This window comes from Chanos chanos, chromosome 9 (genome assembly GCF_902362185.1).
Source record: "Chanos chanos chromosome 9, fChaCha1.1, whole genome shotgun sequence".
Lineage (NCBI taxonomy): Eukaryota > Metazoa > Chordata > Actinopteri > Gonorynchiformes > Chanidae > Chanos > Chanos chanos.
Genome location: NC_044503.1, coordinates 15,166,312 through 15,185,532, shown reverse-complemented (window position 1 = coordinate 15,185,532; position 19,221 = coordinate 15,166,312). Strand labels below are relative to the sequence as shown.

Sequence of the window (19,221 nt, the reverse complement as noted above, 5' to 3'; positions counted from 1 at the left end):
GCAGGGGGTGGGTTTGACACTGGCCGGGCAGGGGGTGGGTTTGACACTGGCTGGGCAGGGGGTGGGTTTGACACTGGCCGGGCAGGGGGTGGGTTTGACTCTGACTGGGCAGGGGGTGTGTTTGACACTGGCCGGGCAGGGGGTGGGTTTGACACTGGCTGGGCAGGGGGTGGGTTTGACACTGGCCGGGCAGGGGGTGGGTTTGACTCTGACCGGGCAGGGGGTGGGTTTGACACTGGCTGGGCAGGGGGTGGGTTTGACTCTGGCTGGGCAGGGGGTGGGTTTGACTCTGGCTGGGCAGGGGGTGGGTATGACACTGAGTAGGGGCAATGGCTGCTGTGACGAAGCACAGCAGGAAGAGTGTCAGAGTGTGTGTGTGTGTGTGTGTGTGTGTGTGTGCGTGCGTGCGTGGTTTCAGGGGAGACACACCAGTAGATGCTGGCTGTGTTTTTGTATACAGAAAAATACTGCCATCTTCCCCAATTACCCACACACCGTGACATCACTGAGCTGCAAGATCAGTGTTTCAGAAAGTTATGAATTTACAATAGAAGATTCTGTTAAAATATACAGAGAGTATTGCTAGACTAACTGATTGGAGACACGGGTTTTCTCTACAAGTTTGTCAATTTTAGATACGACACAACTGAGTTAACGGGCTCATAAAGACTGTGTGTGCGTGAGAGAGAGAGAGTGTGTGTGTCTGAAACCCCGTGCTGAATGCGTCTCTCCGTGGACCACACCCACCTGCGCGGTCGGCTTTGAGGGTGTCCCAGACGTTGCAGTTGAAGTCGTCGTATCCGGCCAGGAGCAGGCGCCCGCTCTTGGAGAATGCCACGGAGGTGATGCCGCAGATGATGTTGTCGTGGGAGTAGACCATGAGCTCCTGGTCTGCACGCAGGTCAAACAGCCTGCAGGTGGCGTCATCAGAGCCCGTGGCAAAGGCGTTGCCATTGGGGAAGAACTGCGAACCAAGAGAACGGCGTTACGGCCACATCTGTGACACACAATGATGATTTTGGGCATGGAGTGGTTATTTCGAAATCGTGCAGTGAGATTTGGTTCAGTGCATTCCTCTGTTTGTGGCAGTTTTTTAAATATGCCCTGCTCCAATCTTAAAAACCGCCATGTTTCACATAAATGTGTACATGGAGAGATAGCGTGTGAACATACGGAAAAGTAAATGGGACATGATATACAATGTGTCTGGGAAAGCATAACACAGTAAAGGCAGAAACAGAAAGAGTGTGTGTGCTGCTGGGTGCAGCAGATAATGTGTGTGTGTGTGTGTGTGTGTGTGTGCGCGTGTGTACACACTGCTGACTGCTGTGGATGATTGCTGTGTATGTTTGTGTACAGATATACTGTGGAAGACTGGTGTGTGTGTATGTTTGTGCATGCATATGTTGTTGGTGGCTGTAGAGGGATGATGTGTGTGATTGTGCATGCATATGTTGTTGGTGGCTGTAGAGGGATGATGTGTGTGTTTGTGCATGCATATGTTGTTGGCTGCTGTGGATGATGTATAAGAGTCTGAGTGTCTGTATGCGTCTGTGCATCCGTGCATGCTGTTGGCTGCTTTGGAGGTTTTGTGTCTGTCTGTGTGTGTGTTTGCGCACGTATGTCCCTGGCTGCTTTGGATGATATATTTAAGTGTTTGAGTGTGTGAGTGAGCGTGTGTGTGACTGTGCGTGCGTGTCGTTGGCTGCTGCGGACGATGAATTTGAGTGTGTGTGGTTGGCTGCTGTAAATGACGTATACGAATGCACGTGCGCGCCCGTGTGACTTACACAGATGGCATTGATGTCAGACTCGTGGCCTGTGAAGGTCTGTCTGCACATGCCTTCTCTGATGTCCCAGAGTTTGGCGGAGGCGTCGCAGGCGCCCGACACAAACATCCGAGTGTCTGGAGCCAGAGACAGTGACATCACGTCACCGGTGTGGCCCGCAAACGTGGTTGTCTGCTGGCCAGTCTCAATGTCCCACAGAGCGCTGTGGAGACAGAAGAAACAAAAACATGTCAGTCTGAGGAGCTCTCAGCCGACCATGAGAAGGAACAAAACGTATTGTCAACAATGCAATGAAGCAAAGACATTTTCTAAACTGAAAGTGGAAACACAAAAAAACCCAAGAATGAAGCAAACTTGGGACAAAATGTGAGGGACAGAGAAAGCAACCAGCTGGAAACTGTAGTTATTGAAGGGCTGAGCCTTCACAATATCAAAACCAGCTTTTCAAATTTCAATCTTGCCTTCTAACCATAATGCCAAAGTTATGTTCTTTTTTTTAAATTTCTGTAACAGTTATCATCATCTGGACATCTGTACATAATTCAGCACATAATCATGTTACAATTAAAATATACAATCTCAGAAATCCATCTCACGCATGCATACATACATATGTACTCTAGGTAAAGAGATAGAAAAGCAGGTATAAAAAAAAGATGGTTTAGTTTGGTTATGACAGAGAAACTCCATAGTGTATAATGGATTAACAGCTATGCTAAGCCTGTGGCTAAAGCTAACAGTGAGGCTGCGGTTCCACTACTCACCAGGTGGTGTCACCTGAGCTGGTGACAATCTGGTTGTCGTCCAGGAAACGACAGCAGGACAGATAACCTGTGAGAGAGAGAGAGAAAGAAACCAAGACACATTAGTTGGTTTGTTTCTTAGACACTTTTTTTTTAACCGAATTACTTATCACTGAGAATCACAACGTTCTGATCTAATGGTTACAGTGGACGGTGGACAGCAACTCTATCACGCCTTACTCTCGATCCCTCAGCCAACGTGGTACCAACGGGTAAAAGGAGATGGTCGCTACAGTCCAATACGAGGACATTACAAATTAAGAGTTTTACAACTCACTGACGCCTTCCAAAAGTTGCACAAATATCTGGGAGGTGCCGCGCAGCTAAGCACATATAGACAGGCCCTTGTGTAATGTATTAGACTGAAGTAACCGGTGTAGTGGCAAGCTCTCGTCGGGTAGCTGTGACATTCTGGTTTTGTCTTGCGAGAGCTGTTGTGAGACGCAGTATTAGTTCAGCCTTTTAAGACTGACGGCGGTGAACTCTGACGAAGGCCTACCTTCTCCAGTCACTCAGGGCTACGTGCATGAAATATACTACACTGGAAAGATGCAGTACCTATCTTACGGACAAGGAGCGCACATGGCGTGCCTCCTCATAACAATAACTGTCGACTGACTTCATCTACACGCCTTCACTTCCACAGAAAACACCAGGACGCTGTCTGAGGATTTTTCAAAGCATGAAAAACTAGAGATGTAATTTGTGACGGGTCAGGGTATTAGCGATTTAACTCCCAGCACTGCTCAATTTCCTACGGGACATTGCGCATGGGATGATATTGGTAAAAGCCGGTCCCAGTGTTTGAGAGGAAACTGCTGCCTGGAGAACACACAGGCGTGAACGCCGTGAACCCAAAGCCGGTCGGAACCCGGTGACCGGGCCTGGCGTTGGAGCGGGTCATGTTCTGAGTGCGGTCCTTACCCGTGTGTCCGGCCAGCTCGCGGCTGACCCTCACGTTCCCCTCGCGGGTCTTCAGGTTGTATATGGAGCAGATGTTGTCCAGGCCACCGCAGGCCACATAGTTCCCAGAGGGGGCGTAGGCGCAGGTCATGACCCACGAGGAACGCAGAGGAATGGCATGCACCTGAAGAGACACACGGAACACCCCGTTTCATTTGGGTTATCACAGCTTTTCCATCCAGTTCAAAATGAACCCGCCAAACCTAGTCCACTGTCTATAACTATGCTTCAGTTCAGTAGTGAAACCTGAGTTTAGTTGAGCCATAATGTCCTTGTTCTCCAGGTCTGTCTGTATAGAGGTGAATGGGGTAACATGGCCCTAAATTCACAGCCACTATAGTCAATAGTGACTTATCTACACATGACAGGCCAGGCCAAGCTGATAAGACTGCTAAATGCTATATGCAGAGGTTCCACTGTGTAGGCAAGTGCTTGTGTCCGTGTTAACACATGCTCAGAAAAAAAAATGAAACAAATGACAGCGGATGCCGACGTTTAGAAAAAGGTCGTGAGAACGGAGAAATGGGCTTTATCTCCGCCACTTCTTATGAGGTGTGTGGGCTCATGACAGTAAATGACAGTTTCGCACAATTAGTCTGTTTCTTTCTTTCTATCTTAATTAAACCTAAATTTAACTTGACAAGCAAAGGTTTAAGAAAATTACTTAACATCAGAATACAGACCTTCATTACTACAGCATAGCCACATATGCATTTGGCATGTTACACAGGGAGGAGTCTTACCTTGTTTGTGGTATAGCTGTCCCAAATAATGAGTTTACCATCCTGAGAGGCACTGACTAAGAGCCTGAAATAGGAAATAACAATTCTGATTGGTCAAAGCGCACCAGCTCCCTTTGTCACAAGTGATTAAACTGCATTCAGACATTTCTGAGTGTCACTTTTGGTTTTAGCTGGTCAATACTCCATTCATGTTCCAAAACATGTGGAAACACACATTAACATACACCACCACACGCTTCGATGCAAGGACACAGTATGGATTGTGTCGTATAGAAAGCTAGTCGTCTTCTCTCTTTTGTTGACAGATGAAAGATTTACTTTTAGCTGCTGGTGTGTGTGTGCGTGCGCGTTTGGTTTTTTTTTTTGGGGGGTGGGGGCATACGTACACCTTCCAACGTAAAACACACCCTCCATTCACATGCAACATGCGTGCAAGTACCACTTCCCTCTACAGGTTATTTGAATATGCAAAAACCTCATCCCACTCATTTTGTCAAGTTTTCCACTAGAGAGGAAAACAAGCAGTGGACAGGAGCTTCAGGGCAACCAATCAGCTCTGCTGCTTCCCCTGAACACCTGTATTACCACTGCTGTAACACATGAGTGACGACAGACTGAGACGGCCTTTGTCCTAAAATGATTTGGACTTCCGAATTATACCTGTGCGAACATAATGTCTGAACTACAGACAGCTGAGTCAACTTTTCTGCCTTATGACGGATAAAACAGTGACTTCTGGTTGTTTTTACTGGCTAGTGTCCTCATTATTACTGCAATTGACAGTGTGTTTTTGAAGGTGATACATGTATGACAAATATAGTATATAATATCACACCACATGACAGTCTTGTCTGAAATTTTTAACTGTATGCTTTAGGACGCAAGTAACGGCTACCCCTGACAGATACTCTGACAATTATGTTATGTCAATCGTAGCAGGCACAAAATGGAGGATTTGCAGTCAAATTTGACTTCCCAGCAAAATGTGTTGCATCACTCCTTCCGCCTGTGCAATGTCCTAGAAAGAGGCGAGCACTGTGCAGAGAAGCCCACTCGGTGAAACAGCAGGGCGCGGTTATGCCATCGGCCAGTCTTTACCTGGTGTGCCCTCAGATCAGCTGAGAGAGCGATGGAGTCAAGGGTGAAAACATAACTTCGGGATGTTGAGACAGGCCACTAGAGACCCTATTAACTTTTCCATGATGTCACACCATGACAGCGTCAGCAACTCGCAAGTGCTGGGCTTACACTACTCCTCAAAGAGAGACATTTTCACCATTTCTGCATGGAGCTAGGGGCGGGCGATATTTCGAATGTACTTGATCTATAGTGCCTTGTTCTGAATGCGATGTAGTAAATGACTATATTACGCACATTCAGCACAAATTGTTACGTAACTTTAAGCTGCCGGCATGAGACTTGCTTTGGCGTTTCGCTTCTCTCACTCTCTCCTATGGCTCTCTCCTTCTCACAGACACAGAAAGAAAAAAAAAACTCACATAAACATGTCACACACACTCTCCTGGGCGAGTGTGTGTGACGTATATAGGTGAAACATGTTTTTCTATCGTCTGGCAGTGGTTGAAGTATCTCACAAGGAAGATGTTGAATAAATACTGTTCTGTTACATTTAACCTGGTTGTGATTTCCCCCTTTTTGCAAGTTTAAAAATGTTCCAATAGAAGACACTACTGAATATAAACAGGAATGTTTTAATGCAGACATATGTCGTAGGGACTAATGGAATCATCATACTGGTGTGATTGTACGCGTCAAAGGGTTAAATGGAGCATTTATGATGTGCCTTAGAGGAGATTTCAAAATATCGAGATATGTATCATGTATCCAAATAAACATATCACAATATTATTTACAGGCCATATCGCCAAGCCCTACATGGACCTAAACTCTCAGACCTTCAGCTCAGTAGGTTTTAGGTGAGGATGTGGCAAAGGTGCCGGTCAACGGCTGACCTGTCGTGCCCTCTGAGGAGCAGGCGAAAGCCTCCAAAGTTGGTGTGCCTTTGATAAGCTACACTCCTTCACTTGTGGTTCAGAGTAAGACGCTTATCAGAGATTTCGGGGTATTATCATACGCTCGAAAACCCGTCCCCAATACGACGGGAGTGGCATTAAAGCACTCTCCTGTCCTCTAGATTAAGCTGTGCGTGCAGGTATACATGTTGATTAGACCGCTGTTTGGGTCGGCATCTCATGGGACATGCCTCCATGAAACATACAAAATACAGCATTAAAACTCTGATTTAAGACCCATTTCATCCTGGGCATCAGACAACATACTGCCTGTTCACTGGTCGTGGACTTAGTCTATCAACTGATTCCTCAATGGTTTTCCACCTGCAAGTATTCGCTTTTTTTTTTTAGCTATTTTAACAAAAAGTTAGGAGATCACAAGTCAGATGTTTGGTGCTTTGAATTCACCTTGGTTGCCAGAGCCAAGAGGATCATTTACAGAATATATATCTATTCATCCACAGAATGGATCAGTAGTGTGAAAAAAAATAACAAAAAAAAACACTGTGAACTGGGCCTTCTGTGAAGAAATGTGGAGACAAGGACATTGCTGCTCTCTTCAGAAGAAGAGGACTTTAAAAATATCCACATGAGCCCTCCAATGTTGGGTGAACTAAAATTAGCCATGGGACAGTAACTGACCAAGATGGCTTTTCACGGGTGACTCCGACTGTCTTTTTCTCCTCGGGCTTCACAGAGGTAATATTTCCTCCTCCCCCCGTTTTCTTTTGGGGGGAGGGGGTCCACACACTAGAAGAGACATATTGATCTGAAAGAAAGCCTAGACGGCGATGCACTGTTTACGGGCTTTTCTGAATCTAGGTATTAGAATTCAAACGTAGATCATGAAGGTTTGCTTTCAGAGAACTGGTCCATTGCTCCAGTGTGATCTCTAAAACAGGCATCTAGTTGAAAGCAGCAAAGCAACATGACAAAGCAAAGCAGTCTGTCTCTCCCCAGGGCCAAACCACACCTGCTGCCAGCCAATTAGCCTCCTGGAGACCAGAGTGTGTGTGTGTCCTGAGAGATTACACACACACACACACACTTCCACACATACATACATCCAATAAACATATTTTTAGACACTCACATCTCACAAAAAAAAAAAATCAACAGATGACCTGTTTTTACACTTTAGATGCGTACTATATTTTCCCTCACTCTCTCTGTCATAGCTTACGTAACACACACACACACACACACACACACACTTCAACACGCAGTGTACCGTCGTGCCTTTGACGTAAGGCTGGTGTTCAGCTCAGCCTAATTGGACACACATTATTGATATATTTTCGGGAAAGGGCACAGAGGACAATTTTAAGGCTAATATTCATATTTTTAAACGTAACAGGCTCTGTAGAGTGGATGTGTGGCTAAATCTGGTTACCTAGAGTCAGTGCCCCAGTGCATGGCGTAGATTTTAGCCAGATGCCCCCTGAGTGTCCGTCTAGTGCGCATCTGAATTCGCCCCACTGGGTCGATGTTCGCTGTGATCTGGAGACAACCAGAGAGGGGGAAAACACGGAAACATCAGAAATGCTGCAGTGCTCTAACTGTTCTTGTCTTTAAGAGAAAATAGGTAGTCTTTGTCTTTGCAAGCCTAAAAGATTTATCTTCGTCTACACGACAAGTCTGGGCAAGGCCCGTGTAGTCAGAATGTAAAGAAATTCACACATGTATGTCTGAGCTCTGGTTCATAAGCCGCATTCCTTCATAGAGAGAGACGAACGGAGGTTTTACCTGAGACAGGGTGGCATCTGCACATGCTTTCCTTGCATCCTGAAGGCATGAAAAAAAGAAAAAAGCACACATTTACAGTCATACTCGTTATCATACTCATACTACGTGTTGCCTAAAAAACAAACAAAAAAACCCCCCCACAGAACTGCTCGGGAGGCTGATGGTTATAATTCAGATTCAAGTCATCTTCCAGAACACTCCATTCGGCCAACTGGTCCTTCGTTATTCTTCATTAACACTGAATCTTGTTGGCTCTTTATGAGTTCATCTCTTGAAGGGGAAGTCCATATTTTAACCTGGAGGGCTTGGTACCCTTTTTAATCAAACGCTATTTTTCATAAACTCTACTTTACCATGATGAAGCCATGGACTGTGGAGGGCTTTATAGTCTGTGTATTTCCAAATGAACGTCTGCTAAGACATCGAATGGATGCAACACAGTGATTTCTGCCAGTACAGGCTCTTCTGTACGGTGTATTATCTCTCACAGTGGTCCGGACAAAGCCGTGTCTTTTACCGTTTGTCTTTAGGACTAAAGATGTAAAACCATTTTCCCTCCAGCAGCCCACAAAAAGAACAGCACTCATAGACACTGGCTAATGTTCTTACATCAGAGAAATAGCATCAGCTATGTAATGACTAGGAGACAACTGTAAAACCATTGCTTATTTCTTAGGGCTCTGTGACAAGCACAGAATGAAACTCTTAAAACCAGTTAAACTGGCTCCACCGACAATCTTAGATCGCAATTTTGACATTCGAAACCACACTTTCAATTCATTTACATTCGGTTTAAAAATGAACTGGTTAATGATTGGGTATTGATACCAGGTCAATCTGGGCTTGACTTATTTCCAATTCTTTTTCGGCGAGCCGATTAACTGCTGGGTAATTCCCATGGTTGGAGAACATGAATGCGTAACATTAAAAAAGAGACAAGTGGAGATTTCCAATGACTCCATTGGCATTAATAGGGCCTTTCTGCCACGTGAAGGGAGAGAAAAGGAAGGCTTCTTGGCCAGAGAAGAAAATTTGAAGTCCCTTTGCCGGCTTTTTATCGGTCACACAGAAAATCCTTAATCCATTATAATATCAGTTTTCACCCTCCCATACACTGGATACAGTCAAATAATCCTGCCTCCATTCAATCTGCCACACAAACAAACAGGACAGATAAGACAGTACTGCAGAGTGGAATAATAATAATAATAAAAAAAAAGGTCAGGGGTTAGTTATTACCCAGAATTTGAGACCTTTCATCTGACGACACACATACGGAGAGTAGAAATCAGCCAAGTTCTCTCACAACATGATTCAGGGAACAGTCTTCACACCACTCATTTCACAGTGGTTACGTTAATATTCTGTTAACATTCAGTCTCGTAGAAGTTAAAGTTCTAGCAGATTCCAATGCATTCCTACAGATCCTACCTCCCTTTATTGAATGGAACAGAAAGGCCACTTGAACGGGACACATGGGTTTAAGCCCCCAGACGTTAATCAGGATGGAGGAAAATCGTACATGTCAAACCAGCTATCTACAGAGGCGTGTTCATTTTGTCTCTGAGGTTTCACGCTGCTGCTGCCCAGGTCTTCAGTGCATATGGAAATGAAACTGTTGCTTTGTGGAGCTGTAGGGTTATGGGTGGAGTGGGAGAGAACGGGCAGGAAAGGGAAGAGAGAGAGAGAGAGAGAGCGAGAGACTCACTCTGATCTGGTTCTTCAGTTGCTCAGCCTCCTGGCGTAGCTGATCGAGTTCGCTCATTTTCCTCGGCTAAATGTTGGCGTGCTTCAGTCGGGCCTCGCAGTGGGTCACTCACTAATCTGAGAGAGAGAGAGAGAGAGAGAGAGAGAGAGAGATGGATAGAGGGAGGGAGGGAGGGAGTGAAGGAGGAAGAGAGAGAAAGAGAGAGGTCAAGAAACTGACATGATTCTAAATATAGAGCACTGAATCCATTATACTTCTACTAATAGCCATACATTTTATATATATATACACACACACACACACATACATACATACATACACTTGACACATACAGACATTTGTGTCAAGTGTTAATCCACACAACACTTGTTGGGATTCACATGTAAAAACAAACATCTACCACCAATAACTGAAACACATCTAAAATTAAGTGACTTTTCAGGAACTTGAAAAAAAGCTGATGGAAACGTTACAAACCAAACATATTTTTCACGTGACATTCAATCTTGCCACTAGTACTTCCAGAAAGAAATCTGACAACACACACACAACCACAAAATATCCTAAAAGCAAAAGACGGCCAAATACTGAATAAATTTGCCCACTAAACACCCCAAGGACTGAGCGTTTGGGCCAATGAGCTGGACCAGTGAGCTAAATATGGTACCTTAAACTCGACACGAATGCCAGCATCTCTCTCTCTCTCTCTCTCTCTAACTGCCTTGTGGAGGAACCAGCCGGTGTCCTTGCCAACCCGTGAAGCTGTTACTAAGCAACAGGATTCTGCAGCTAGTCCGTGCTAAAGATCACCATTTTTACACTGATGCAGAGAAGCTATTTACAATATCATGACCAGCAAATCCCACTGCTTCCAACTGGTTCACGCTGACCACAATCAGATTTGGCCAGTCTACTTACACTGACGGTATTTCTGCATATCTATAAGTAGGCAGATCGGATAGCAAAAGGCAAGATTTTAGATACAAATACCAAGGTTTCTCTTCAAATATCAGCCTTTTCTTTTAGTTCTGCTGGAGCCTGTATAGATGGTCACTCGCAATGAGCTGATGTTCTAGCTGCACAGTTTTGACTGCAACTGGTGCAGGTAGAAAAACAATGCAAGGCTCAATCTCATCTGCACCAATGGCAAATCCAGGCCTATAGCCCTTTAGGTATGGACAGAGAGCGTCTGTCTTTAGTGCGGCTCCTCAGCTGAAGGTCAGAACATGCCCTGCCCATGAGAAAGAGGGACGTACGTCTGTGAGACACAACACGAGCCAATGCCACTGGTTCACAGAACTAGTCCAGCCTTTGTCCAGTGTACGCGGGTGGCAAAGAGAGAGAAAGAAAGAGAGGAAAATAAGAAAGAAAGAGAGAAAGAGATAGATAGACAATGGGTAGCCCTGATAAGGTGTCAGGACAGTGTCCAAGTGTTATCTTGTGCTTCTCTCTCTCGCTCTCTCCCCTCCTTCTCTCGTCTTCTCCAATGTCACTCCTGTAATCCAGGGACACAGTTGATTCAGCTGGTCCAGCCAAATCCGTTTAAGGCAGAATCTGCTGATGATCCTAAAAGCAGCAGCTATCCTGCTGACCCCAATCTTAACACTGACACGTTTACTCAAACGCACTCTCGCTCAGTCGGCTAAGCACGCCGGCTCTACTAAAACAACCCAAAAAACACCACAGCCCCAGATACACCCTTTTTCTCAACAAGACCTCCTAAAGATGTGTCAGAGAAAGGCTACCGCCCACTGGTTGAGCAATTCCGAATGACAAACCTTTGAAGTAAAGGTAGCAAACGAACACAAAAAAAATCAGTTGTACACTGGCGTTATTAAACAGAATCACATTACACTTAATAAAACCATCCCTAACATGAATGTATAAAAGCCGAATTTGGAAAAAAAAAAAAAAAATCAACTCGAATCTAGACGCTTCTGGGGCAAACTGAAAACGTTCCAAAACCCCACTGCTACCACTCGCTTACCAAAGACAAATACAAAAACACAGACACAAACTATGACACAAGCCCGTCCTCCTGCCCAGTCCAAAGCAAATGGATGCCATCATTTCTGCTTCAAACTACTGCCAAGAAATAACACTCCTCATTTACCTTCCTCTCTTTCCCCCCTCACAGCGGTTCCTGAGTCTTCGATGGCCAAGGACCTTCTGAATGGCTCCCTGATCCAATAAACACCTAACCACACCTGGCAGAAAGCCCCTCTGTACTCTGATTGGCTGACACAGCTACCTGGCCTCGTATTTAGACAATGCGACTTAACCCTGGGGTAATCCAGCCAATAAAATGTGTCATTCTAATAGTGCTAATACTCTTTTTCACTGTCAGGAGTGCGCCCGGGTTATTGCTGGTTAGCGCTCTCTCTCACCTTGATACCTAAATCAAGTCTTATCTTCACCACTGTGCAACAAAAAAGTCAAATGCAGACTGTAAAACAGAAAACTTGGGATTTTGGCACGTTAGGAAATTCAGCCGTCACTCCCGTTGAACCTTTTCATTTTGCACCAGAGTAACACCAGCGCTTTCCAATCAGAGAGAGAATGAGTAAAGCGACTGAAGAGTACATTTGAGGCCAGTGCACGTCGAACCTAAAGCGGCGTCCGGTTTGGTCGGACTGGGCTGCACGGTTTTATGGGAGGAGATAGTCTGAGGTGTGGTGCTGAAGATGTGTTTCATTACATACAGGCCCCACTGACAGAGGGATAGAAGGAAAGGCTGAGCAGGCAAAAGAGAGGGAGGGAGGGAGAGAAAGAGAGAGAGAGAGAAGGTGGGGGCAGGAAGCGCTTCTGTGCAGCCCCTCTCTCTCTCTCTCTCTCTCTCTCTCTGCACTATTTTTAGCTGGGTGCTGGATGGGTTTGGTGGAGAGAGTGGAAGCAGTCTTCACATTTTCCAGCGACGCCTATCAGCTCTGTCATCACAACACAACACTACAACACACACACACACACACACACACACACACACACACACACAGAGGAAAGGAAGTGAGATCCAGCTTTCAAAAAAGCTTTGATGATATCAGGGCAGTTCTAGATAATCTGCTGTGTGGTAGATAGTCTTTTGGAGAGCAAAAGCATAGCGCTGTATACATCTCACTGGGTCAGGAGAACACTAAGCTCCGCCACTGTAACAAAAACAGCATCCTCCCCAAAACGGTCAAACCACAACCGTGAACCTTGTTCTAGAGGGTGCTCAGTTGGACATGGTTATTAAACACCACACTGTTACCTGCTCTGGTCACTTTAAAGGAATATTTCACCAAATTCCACTAACATTTCACGGAATGACAGACGAAAAAAGTGTAGGAGGGGGGAAAAAAGACTTAAACTTGAAATAAGACCATTCACACTCAATAATAAATTCAAAGCCTAAAAAATGACACATCCAAAGACCTTCTCCCTCAGTCACTAGGATAATAGCTCAAGTCCTAAGACAAACTCATTTCTGGTAAGTGGCACAAAGTACCACAGTTTGTAAAGGGGATAATAACCACAGTCTTATAAATACCTTGGCTGACAGCACGGGGCAAAGCATAAATTAAAAGTAAAGAGACAATCCTGAAGGCGTGTGTATACGTGTGTGTGTGTGTGTGTGTGTTCCAGGTGTCCAGAAGGGTATTGTGTCAGGAGATTAGCCTAATGAAAGCGTACACACAGAGGACAGCGTGGAGCAGAGCAGCTCACCTAATTAGGACTGCACTGAAGGGGAACGGGGTGTGGTCACCTTCTCAGCATTATAGCCACACACACACACACACACACACACACACACACACGAGTATACACTAATGCCACCTCAAATCGCTTGAGGAAGCTTCTTAGAACAGCCAGTGATTCCAGAACCACCTTCCGACCTTCGGAACATCCACGGAATGTCTAAACGGAACAGCCCGAGTGGTTTCCCCCTTCCACGTCCCAACTCGGGCCGCAGCTTTAGATAAGTGCTCTACATTCTGAACCAGAGACACCACACTGGCATCCTGTTTTCGACTTTACACACGTAAATCTCGCAGAACTTATTCTGGATGCTTCAAACTTGAAACACTGCTTGCAAAATGGAAACCACTCTGATGAAAATGAAAATACACTATTTGAACATTTGGCAAAGGCGCTATTCTACAGTGGTGGTCTCAGGGTTTTTTCCTTGTCAAAAAAACATCAAAAAACAGTTGCTGACAGAGACTTGAAGGAGCTGTGTCCCTCAAATACACAACAGCTCTGGGAAATTTTGTCATCATTCATTGAGGGAAAGAGGGAAAAAAACGTTACATACAGAGAAACTACATTTCACTAATACATTACATTTTCCGTCCGGCTGTCTCATTTCTCTCACAAAGGACATAAAGACTAACCTTCATGAACCTTTGAAAACCATGAAAAGACAAACCGCTTGATCTTTTAGCATGTTCTGGTGATGGTATTACCATTATTATTTTTTTTTTTTTTTTTAAATCTGAAACACTTGCGTGGAGGGAATAAAAAATTGCTACAGTGCACCGCCTGACTGGGTTTAAATTCAGAGGGCACTGCTTTCCCCTCTCTATTAAGCCTTGTCGTCCTGATTCTGGTGTGACGTTTAATAATTTAGGACCCCCCGCCCACTTCACCAGCTGCCCCATGGGCTCACAGCTTAGCTGTGGGGGTTTAACCCATTCCTGTCGGAGGCCTCTCGGACTTCCTGTTTGATCGGCGGGTGGCGGCGGATGGAAACATCTGCTCGGTGTTGACTTTTTGTCACTTCCAGTCGTCACACGGTGCCCTCGTAGAGGATGCAGACACACGGCAGGTCTGCCAGAGCTGGAACGTGTTGTTGTCGCTCCGACTGTGAACAGGTTTGGCAGGGCTGCGCGTTGACAAATTCTGATTCAGTCCATCACTGCCACAACAGGGCAATAAAAAAAAACAAAGGGCCAAAGATATTGATATATATGTGTGTAAATATATATATATGAAATAAAATAAAAATAAAAAAACACTGATATGGCCAAGATATGGAGTAATTTAGGCTCAGTTAAAGGGAAGCAGTTTTGTGTGAACAGTCACTGGAGAGGCCTTTTCCTCGCCTCTCAGAAGGTCCCTCTGTCGCAACTGTAGAACAGGAAGTGGAAACGCTGTGCCCAAAAAAAAAAAAAAAAAAAAGCGAGAGAGAGAAAGAAAAAAAGTACTACTTCGCATGGGGAATCTCTCCACATGGCTTTTTCCTTTACGTGATATTTTGTAGTTTACTCAGATGACCGAAAATTTCCATCAAACACTCTAAACCTGTCAAAATCGTCATCCTTAACCTCAACATGGTGGGCCTGCCAACCTTTATTCAGTGAACTGTCAAACTGAGCCAAAAAAAAATGTACTATGAATTTCATATTCATTGGGACAGGATGACTTTTAGATTTAACACAAAAGAGACAAAACAGAAAAAAATAAAATCTGATATATGTTATTTTGAAATAACCAACTCACACAAGCTTGGATTGCATTCAGAAAATTGTACAAAGTAGGTAAAGATTTCCTTGATAAGTAAATTTCCACAGGAAAATAAAAGGCTTCTGTCCTGCCTACACAGGCAGTGAGAAGATACCAGTCCAAATGGGTATCACTACAAAGTATATGGTGTGTATGACTGGGCTCAACCAATGACTCAGATGTTTAATTCTACACTTATACACAAAGGTCTCTTCTGTTTTTTGGTTGGGTTTTTTTTTGGACACGTGCCCTCTCTGGGCAGGTTATGTATTTCATCCGGTACTCATCACCAGCAACATCACATGACTCGCGCGCGCGCACACACACACACACACAGTCAGCTCAGTTTATATGTTACCAACAGGAAACACTGGGTGGAGTGAGTCGTAGAGCTACGGCACACACACACACACAGGCAGAAGACACAAGTACACTCAGAGACAGCAAACACAGGCATATACATAATGCCTAGAAAATGCAAACACATTGGTATTGTTCCACTGGTGTCCAGGAAACGAAAATCCATGCAAAAGACCAGGGCAAAAAAAGCATGGAAAAGTAACACTTGAGTCCCCTGTATGAGCATGTGATCTGTTTAGTTTAACTCCAGGACAGGAGTTGGCACAGGAACTCAACAGCCCTTCAACAAAAAAGAGAGAGAGAGAGAGAGAGAGAGAACGAACAAGGATGCCACACCTTCAACACATTGCTGCTGAACCCTTTCCCTCCCAAACATGCAGAGAGAGAGAAAGACAGAGAGAGAGAGAGAGAGAGAAAACTGCAGTCCACTGTCTTTGCATATGAGAATAGCAGTGGACAGATTTACTCATCCAGACATACAGTGGTAGGTTTTAAACATGTACAGTACAGTACATGCTAATTTGGTGCCAATTCACCAATTTCAATTCATGACAGCCGAATTAAAAAAAAAAAGTTGAATTGGAAGTGGGAAAACACCGTCGAGCAGACAGTTAATCTAGAAAATCAAAATTGTCAAAATCTGAGCAGAATTCACCGGGATTCATTTCACTTTCAGGGGAGAGAACACCAATCTCACACTTGGAACACCGCTTGGCGGTTCTGAACGCTTGAGCTGAAATTGACCAAAAGAAAAAAGTGCTATTCAGTCTAAGAGCTATCTAAGGGAACCCTTAATGATCAAAGAGTAATTCTCATAAACCGTTTTTTGCACAGCAATATGAATTTTAAAAGGTTAAGTGTAAAGAATTTAAAAACAGAATTGTACAACATGACCGTCTTTCAGGCCATTTCTGAATACAAGAAAATCAGGGACTCATGAAATCAAATTACCCAGTTTAAAAAAAAAAATTCTGCCTGTAGAAAAATCTAAGCGTGGAATCGAGCGAGGTTGAATTTAGGGCCTCTGTAACTCGCAAGCTTCTACAAGCAGAATCAGTCAACACAAGGCTGACTGAAGGAAGACCAATGGAACGTACAATTTTAAAATATTCAATATGGAGACAAAACTGTTAGCTATTTAATAACCGACTACTGTGGAAACAAAATTCTTTGAATTCTCAAAAGAAATACATCATAAACCAATGCTGAAATACACAAATTAAACAAACGCAATACAAATACAAACTGGTTCACACAGACTACGAAGAACTGTTACAATTCTAAGAAACTGTCTCCTAAGGACAGCAAGCTGAGCTGGGACAACAGTCTGGGTTTGCTGTTGTTGAGATTCTAAATGTTGAATGAATTCTAAATGAATACTACATCTTCAGAGTAATGCGGTTTGTTGTGGGAATTCTAGATCCTTGGCATAGTGTGGATTTTTGTTGGAATTCTAGATCTTTTGCATAGTGTGGTTTGTTGTTGGAATGCTAGATCCTTGGCGTAGAATGGTTTGTTGTTGAAACACTAGGTCCTTGGCGCACCATGGTATGTTGTTGGGATTCTAGATCCTTGGCATAGCATGGTTTGTTGTTGGAATTCTAGATCTTTGGTGTAGTGTGGTTTGTTGTTGGAATTCTAGATCTGGATGTAACGTGGTTTGTTGTTGGGATTCTAGATCCTTGGCATAGCGTGGTTCCTCGTTGACTAATCTTCATCAGATCTCTTGTGTGATTTTCCAATTGAAGAGCAGATCTTTCTTGGCTTTGTGCATCAAAGTAAAATCTATTCCATGCCAAGACATTCTGCCTCATGTTTTTGTGCAAGTGATTGGCTCTTGGTATCAGAGAAACAAAAGATGACCAGAAGTTCTTTTAATGGTAACCCATCACTCTGCCTACACCTGAGATGTATGCCTATCCATGGGAGCCATCAAACTGAGCATTTCACAGTTGTGCTGAAGGGGCTCTCATCTCGGGAGTCTCACTCACACATAAGCAGTTTTACACTGCAGATGGAAAGATCTTATCGTGGGTTTAAGACCTTCATCTTTATGTGGAAGGTGTTTAAATGCTGGGAAAATATTCCTGTGTCCAGTATGAAAGAAATGTCTGGAATTCTCAGGGTTCCATCACAAATAACAGAACTACAATCAAAGGAGTGCGTTACAGCAAAGATATCTAAAGAATCAGTAGGGTGGAAAAAGTAGAGATGTACTCAACTAAAACACTCTAAGCCTGGTACATTTTCAGCCAACAGCATCAAGCATAAATCTATGAATGTGATTATACTAAAATATTACACAATAATTCTGTGTGTGGATGTATATTTATGAACATCTGCTTGTAAGATTTACAATTAAAAAGTCATTATGATGTACTGTTGCTGGCGTCCTGTCCTTCCCTTTTTTTGCAATGTCAAATGTTCCCATATAATATGTATCTAGAGAGAATGAGTCTTGATGCACTGTAAGGACTGCCAAATTAAGGTATGATGGATGAATGAACTTTGCATAAAACAAACAAATAAATTAACTTTGTCTTTGAACAGCAGGTAATGGAAAAAACTCATTTTATTTGACATGATAATGTATGCTTATCTGTCATAGATAACTTCTCAACTGGTTGTGTGATCTCATTAAATTCCCCTTCCTATAAATTCCAATCCAATTCAATTTCCACATTCTCAACACAGCTTTCAAAACAGACTCCAATCGAATTCCAAAAAAATGGAAGTAGACTTAACTGTCAATTCAGATCACAACTGACCCCCACCCTGATAGAAAGACACACACACACACCCCTCCCTACACACACTCTCACCAGTCTGTGTTTAGCACTAGCCTCAGGCTTGAAAGGCATGTGTAAAAGCCCAATCTCCTGAGCATTTGTGTGGTGAATAAGCCTGACTGGTTTAGAAGCTCTTAAATGGCCATTCTTGTGTGTGTGTGTGTGTGAGTGAGTGTGTGTGAGAGCGAGTGAGGGTGTGTGCGCATGTGAGAGAGTGAGTGTGTTTGGACGAAGCCTGTCCCCGCAGCCATGCACTGAAAACATAGTATGCAATATTTAACAGCACTCTGCTATGCCTGCTACACCGCCCACCCCCACTTCTCCACTATCCTCCATTTAAAAACCACATTCAGGCAGAGAAGGCTCTTCTCTCCCCTCATTCTTAACCTTTCTCTCTCTCTCTCTGTCTCTCTCTCTGTCTCTCTCTCTGTCTCTCTCTCTCTGTCTCTCTCTCTCTCTCTCTCTGTGTGGCAGACAGCACAGGCAGCAGAGCCGTCTCTTCTCTCTGTGGCCTGTATATGAGAGCTCTGAAGGAAGTCATCCATGAGAACGTAATTGAAACACAAGGAGGTCACCAAGAGCGCTGGGACAACCAGAGAGAGAGAGAGAGAGAGAGAGAGAGAGAGAGAGAGAGAGAGAGAGAGAGAGAGAGAGAGAGAGAGAGAGAGATGGAGGCAGGGGTTGATGGAAGACACAGAAGTCGCTGGAAGCCATTTCTTAAAAGCCCCAGATTTTCCTTTCTCTGCCTCGCTCTTTCTTTTCCATCCTTCATTGAAACGTAAAAAAAAAAGGGGGGGGGGGAGGG

The 19,221-nt window shown here is 44.1% G+C and overlaps 1 protein-coding gene across 1 annotated transcript in view; it reads right to left on the bottom strand.

The window, feature by feature from the left end:
- gnb1a (guanine nucleotide binding protein (G protein), beta polypeptide 1a) overlaps positions 1 to 19,221 on the bottom strand; it is a 33,931-nt gene that overhangs the window by 3,278 nt on the left and 11,432 nt on the right. Inside the window, exons 2-9 of the mRNA XM_030783772.1 lie at positions 9,787 to 9,902; positions 8,079 to 8,117; positions 7,726 to 7,832; positions 4,300 to 4,363; positions 3,518 to 3,680; positions 2,555 to 2,621; positions 1,791 to 1,992; positions 748 to 964 (exon numbers count right to left, since the gene is read on the bottom strand). Coding sequence (XP_030639632.1) covers positions 748 to 964; positions 1,791 to 1,992; positions 2,555 to 2,621; positions 3,518 to 3,680; positions 4,300 to 4,363; positions 7,726 to 7,832; positions 8,079 to 8,117; positions 9,787 to 9,843 — 916 coding nt within the window. The 5' untranslated portion in view covers positions 9,844 to 9,902. The remainder of the gene's footprint in view (positions 1 to 747; positions 965 to 1,790; positions 1,993 to 2,554; positions 2,622 to 3,517; positions 3,681 to 4,299; positions 4,364 to 7,725; positions 7,833 to 8,078; positions 8,118 to 9,786; positions 9,903 to 19,221) is intronic.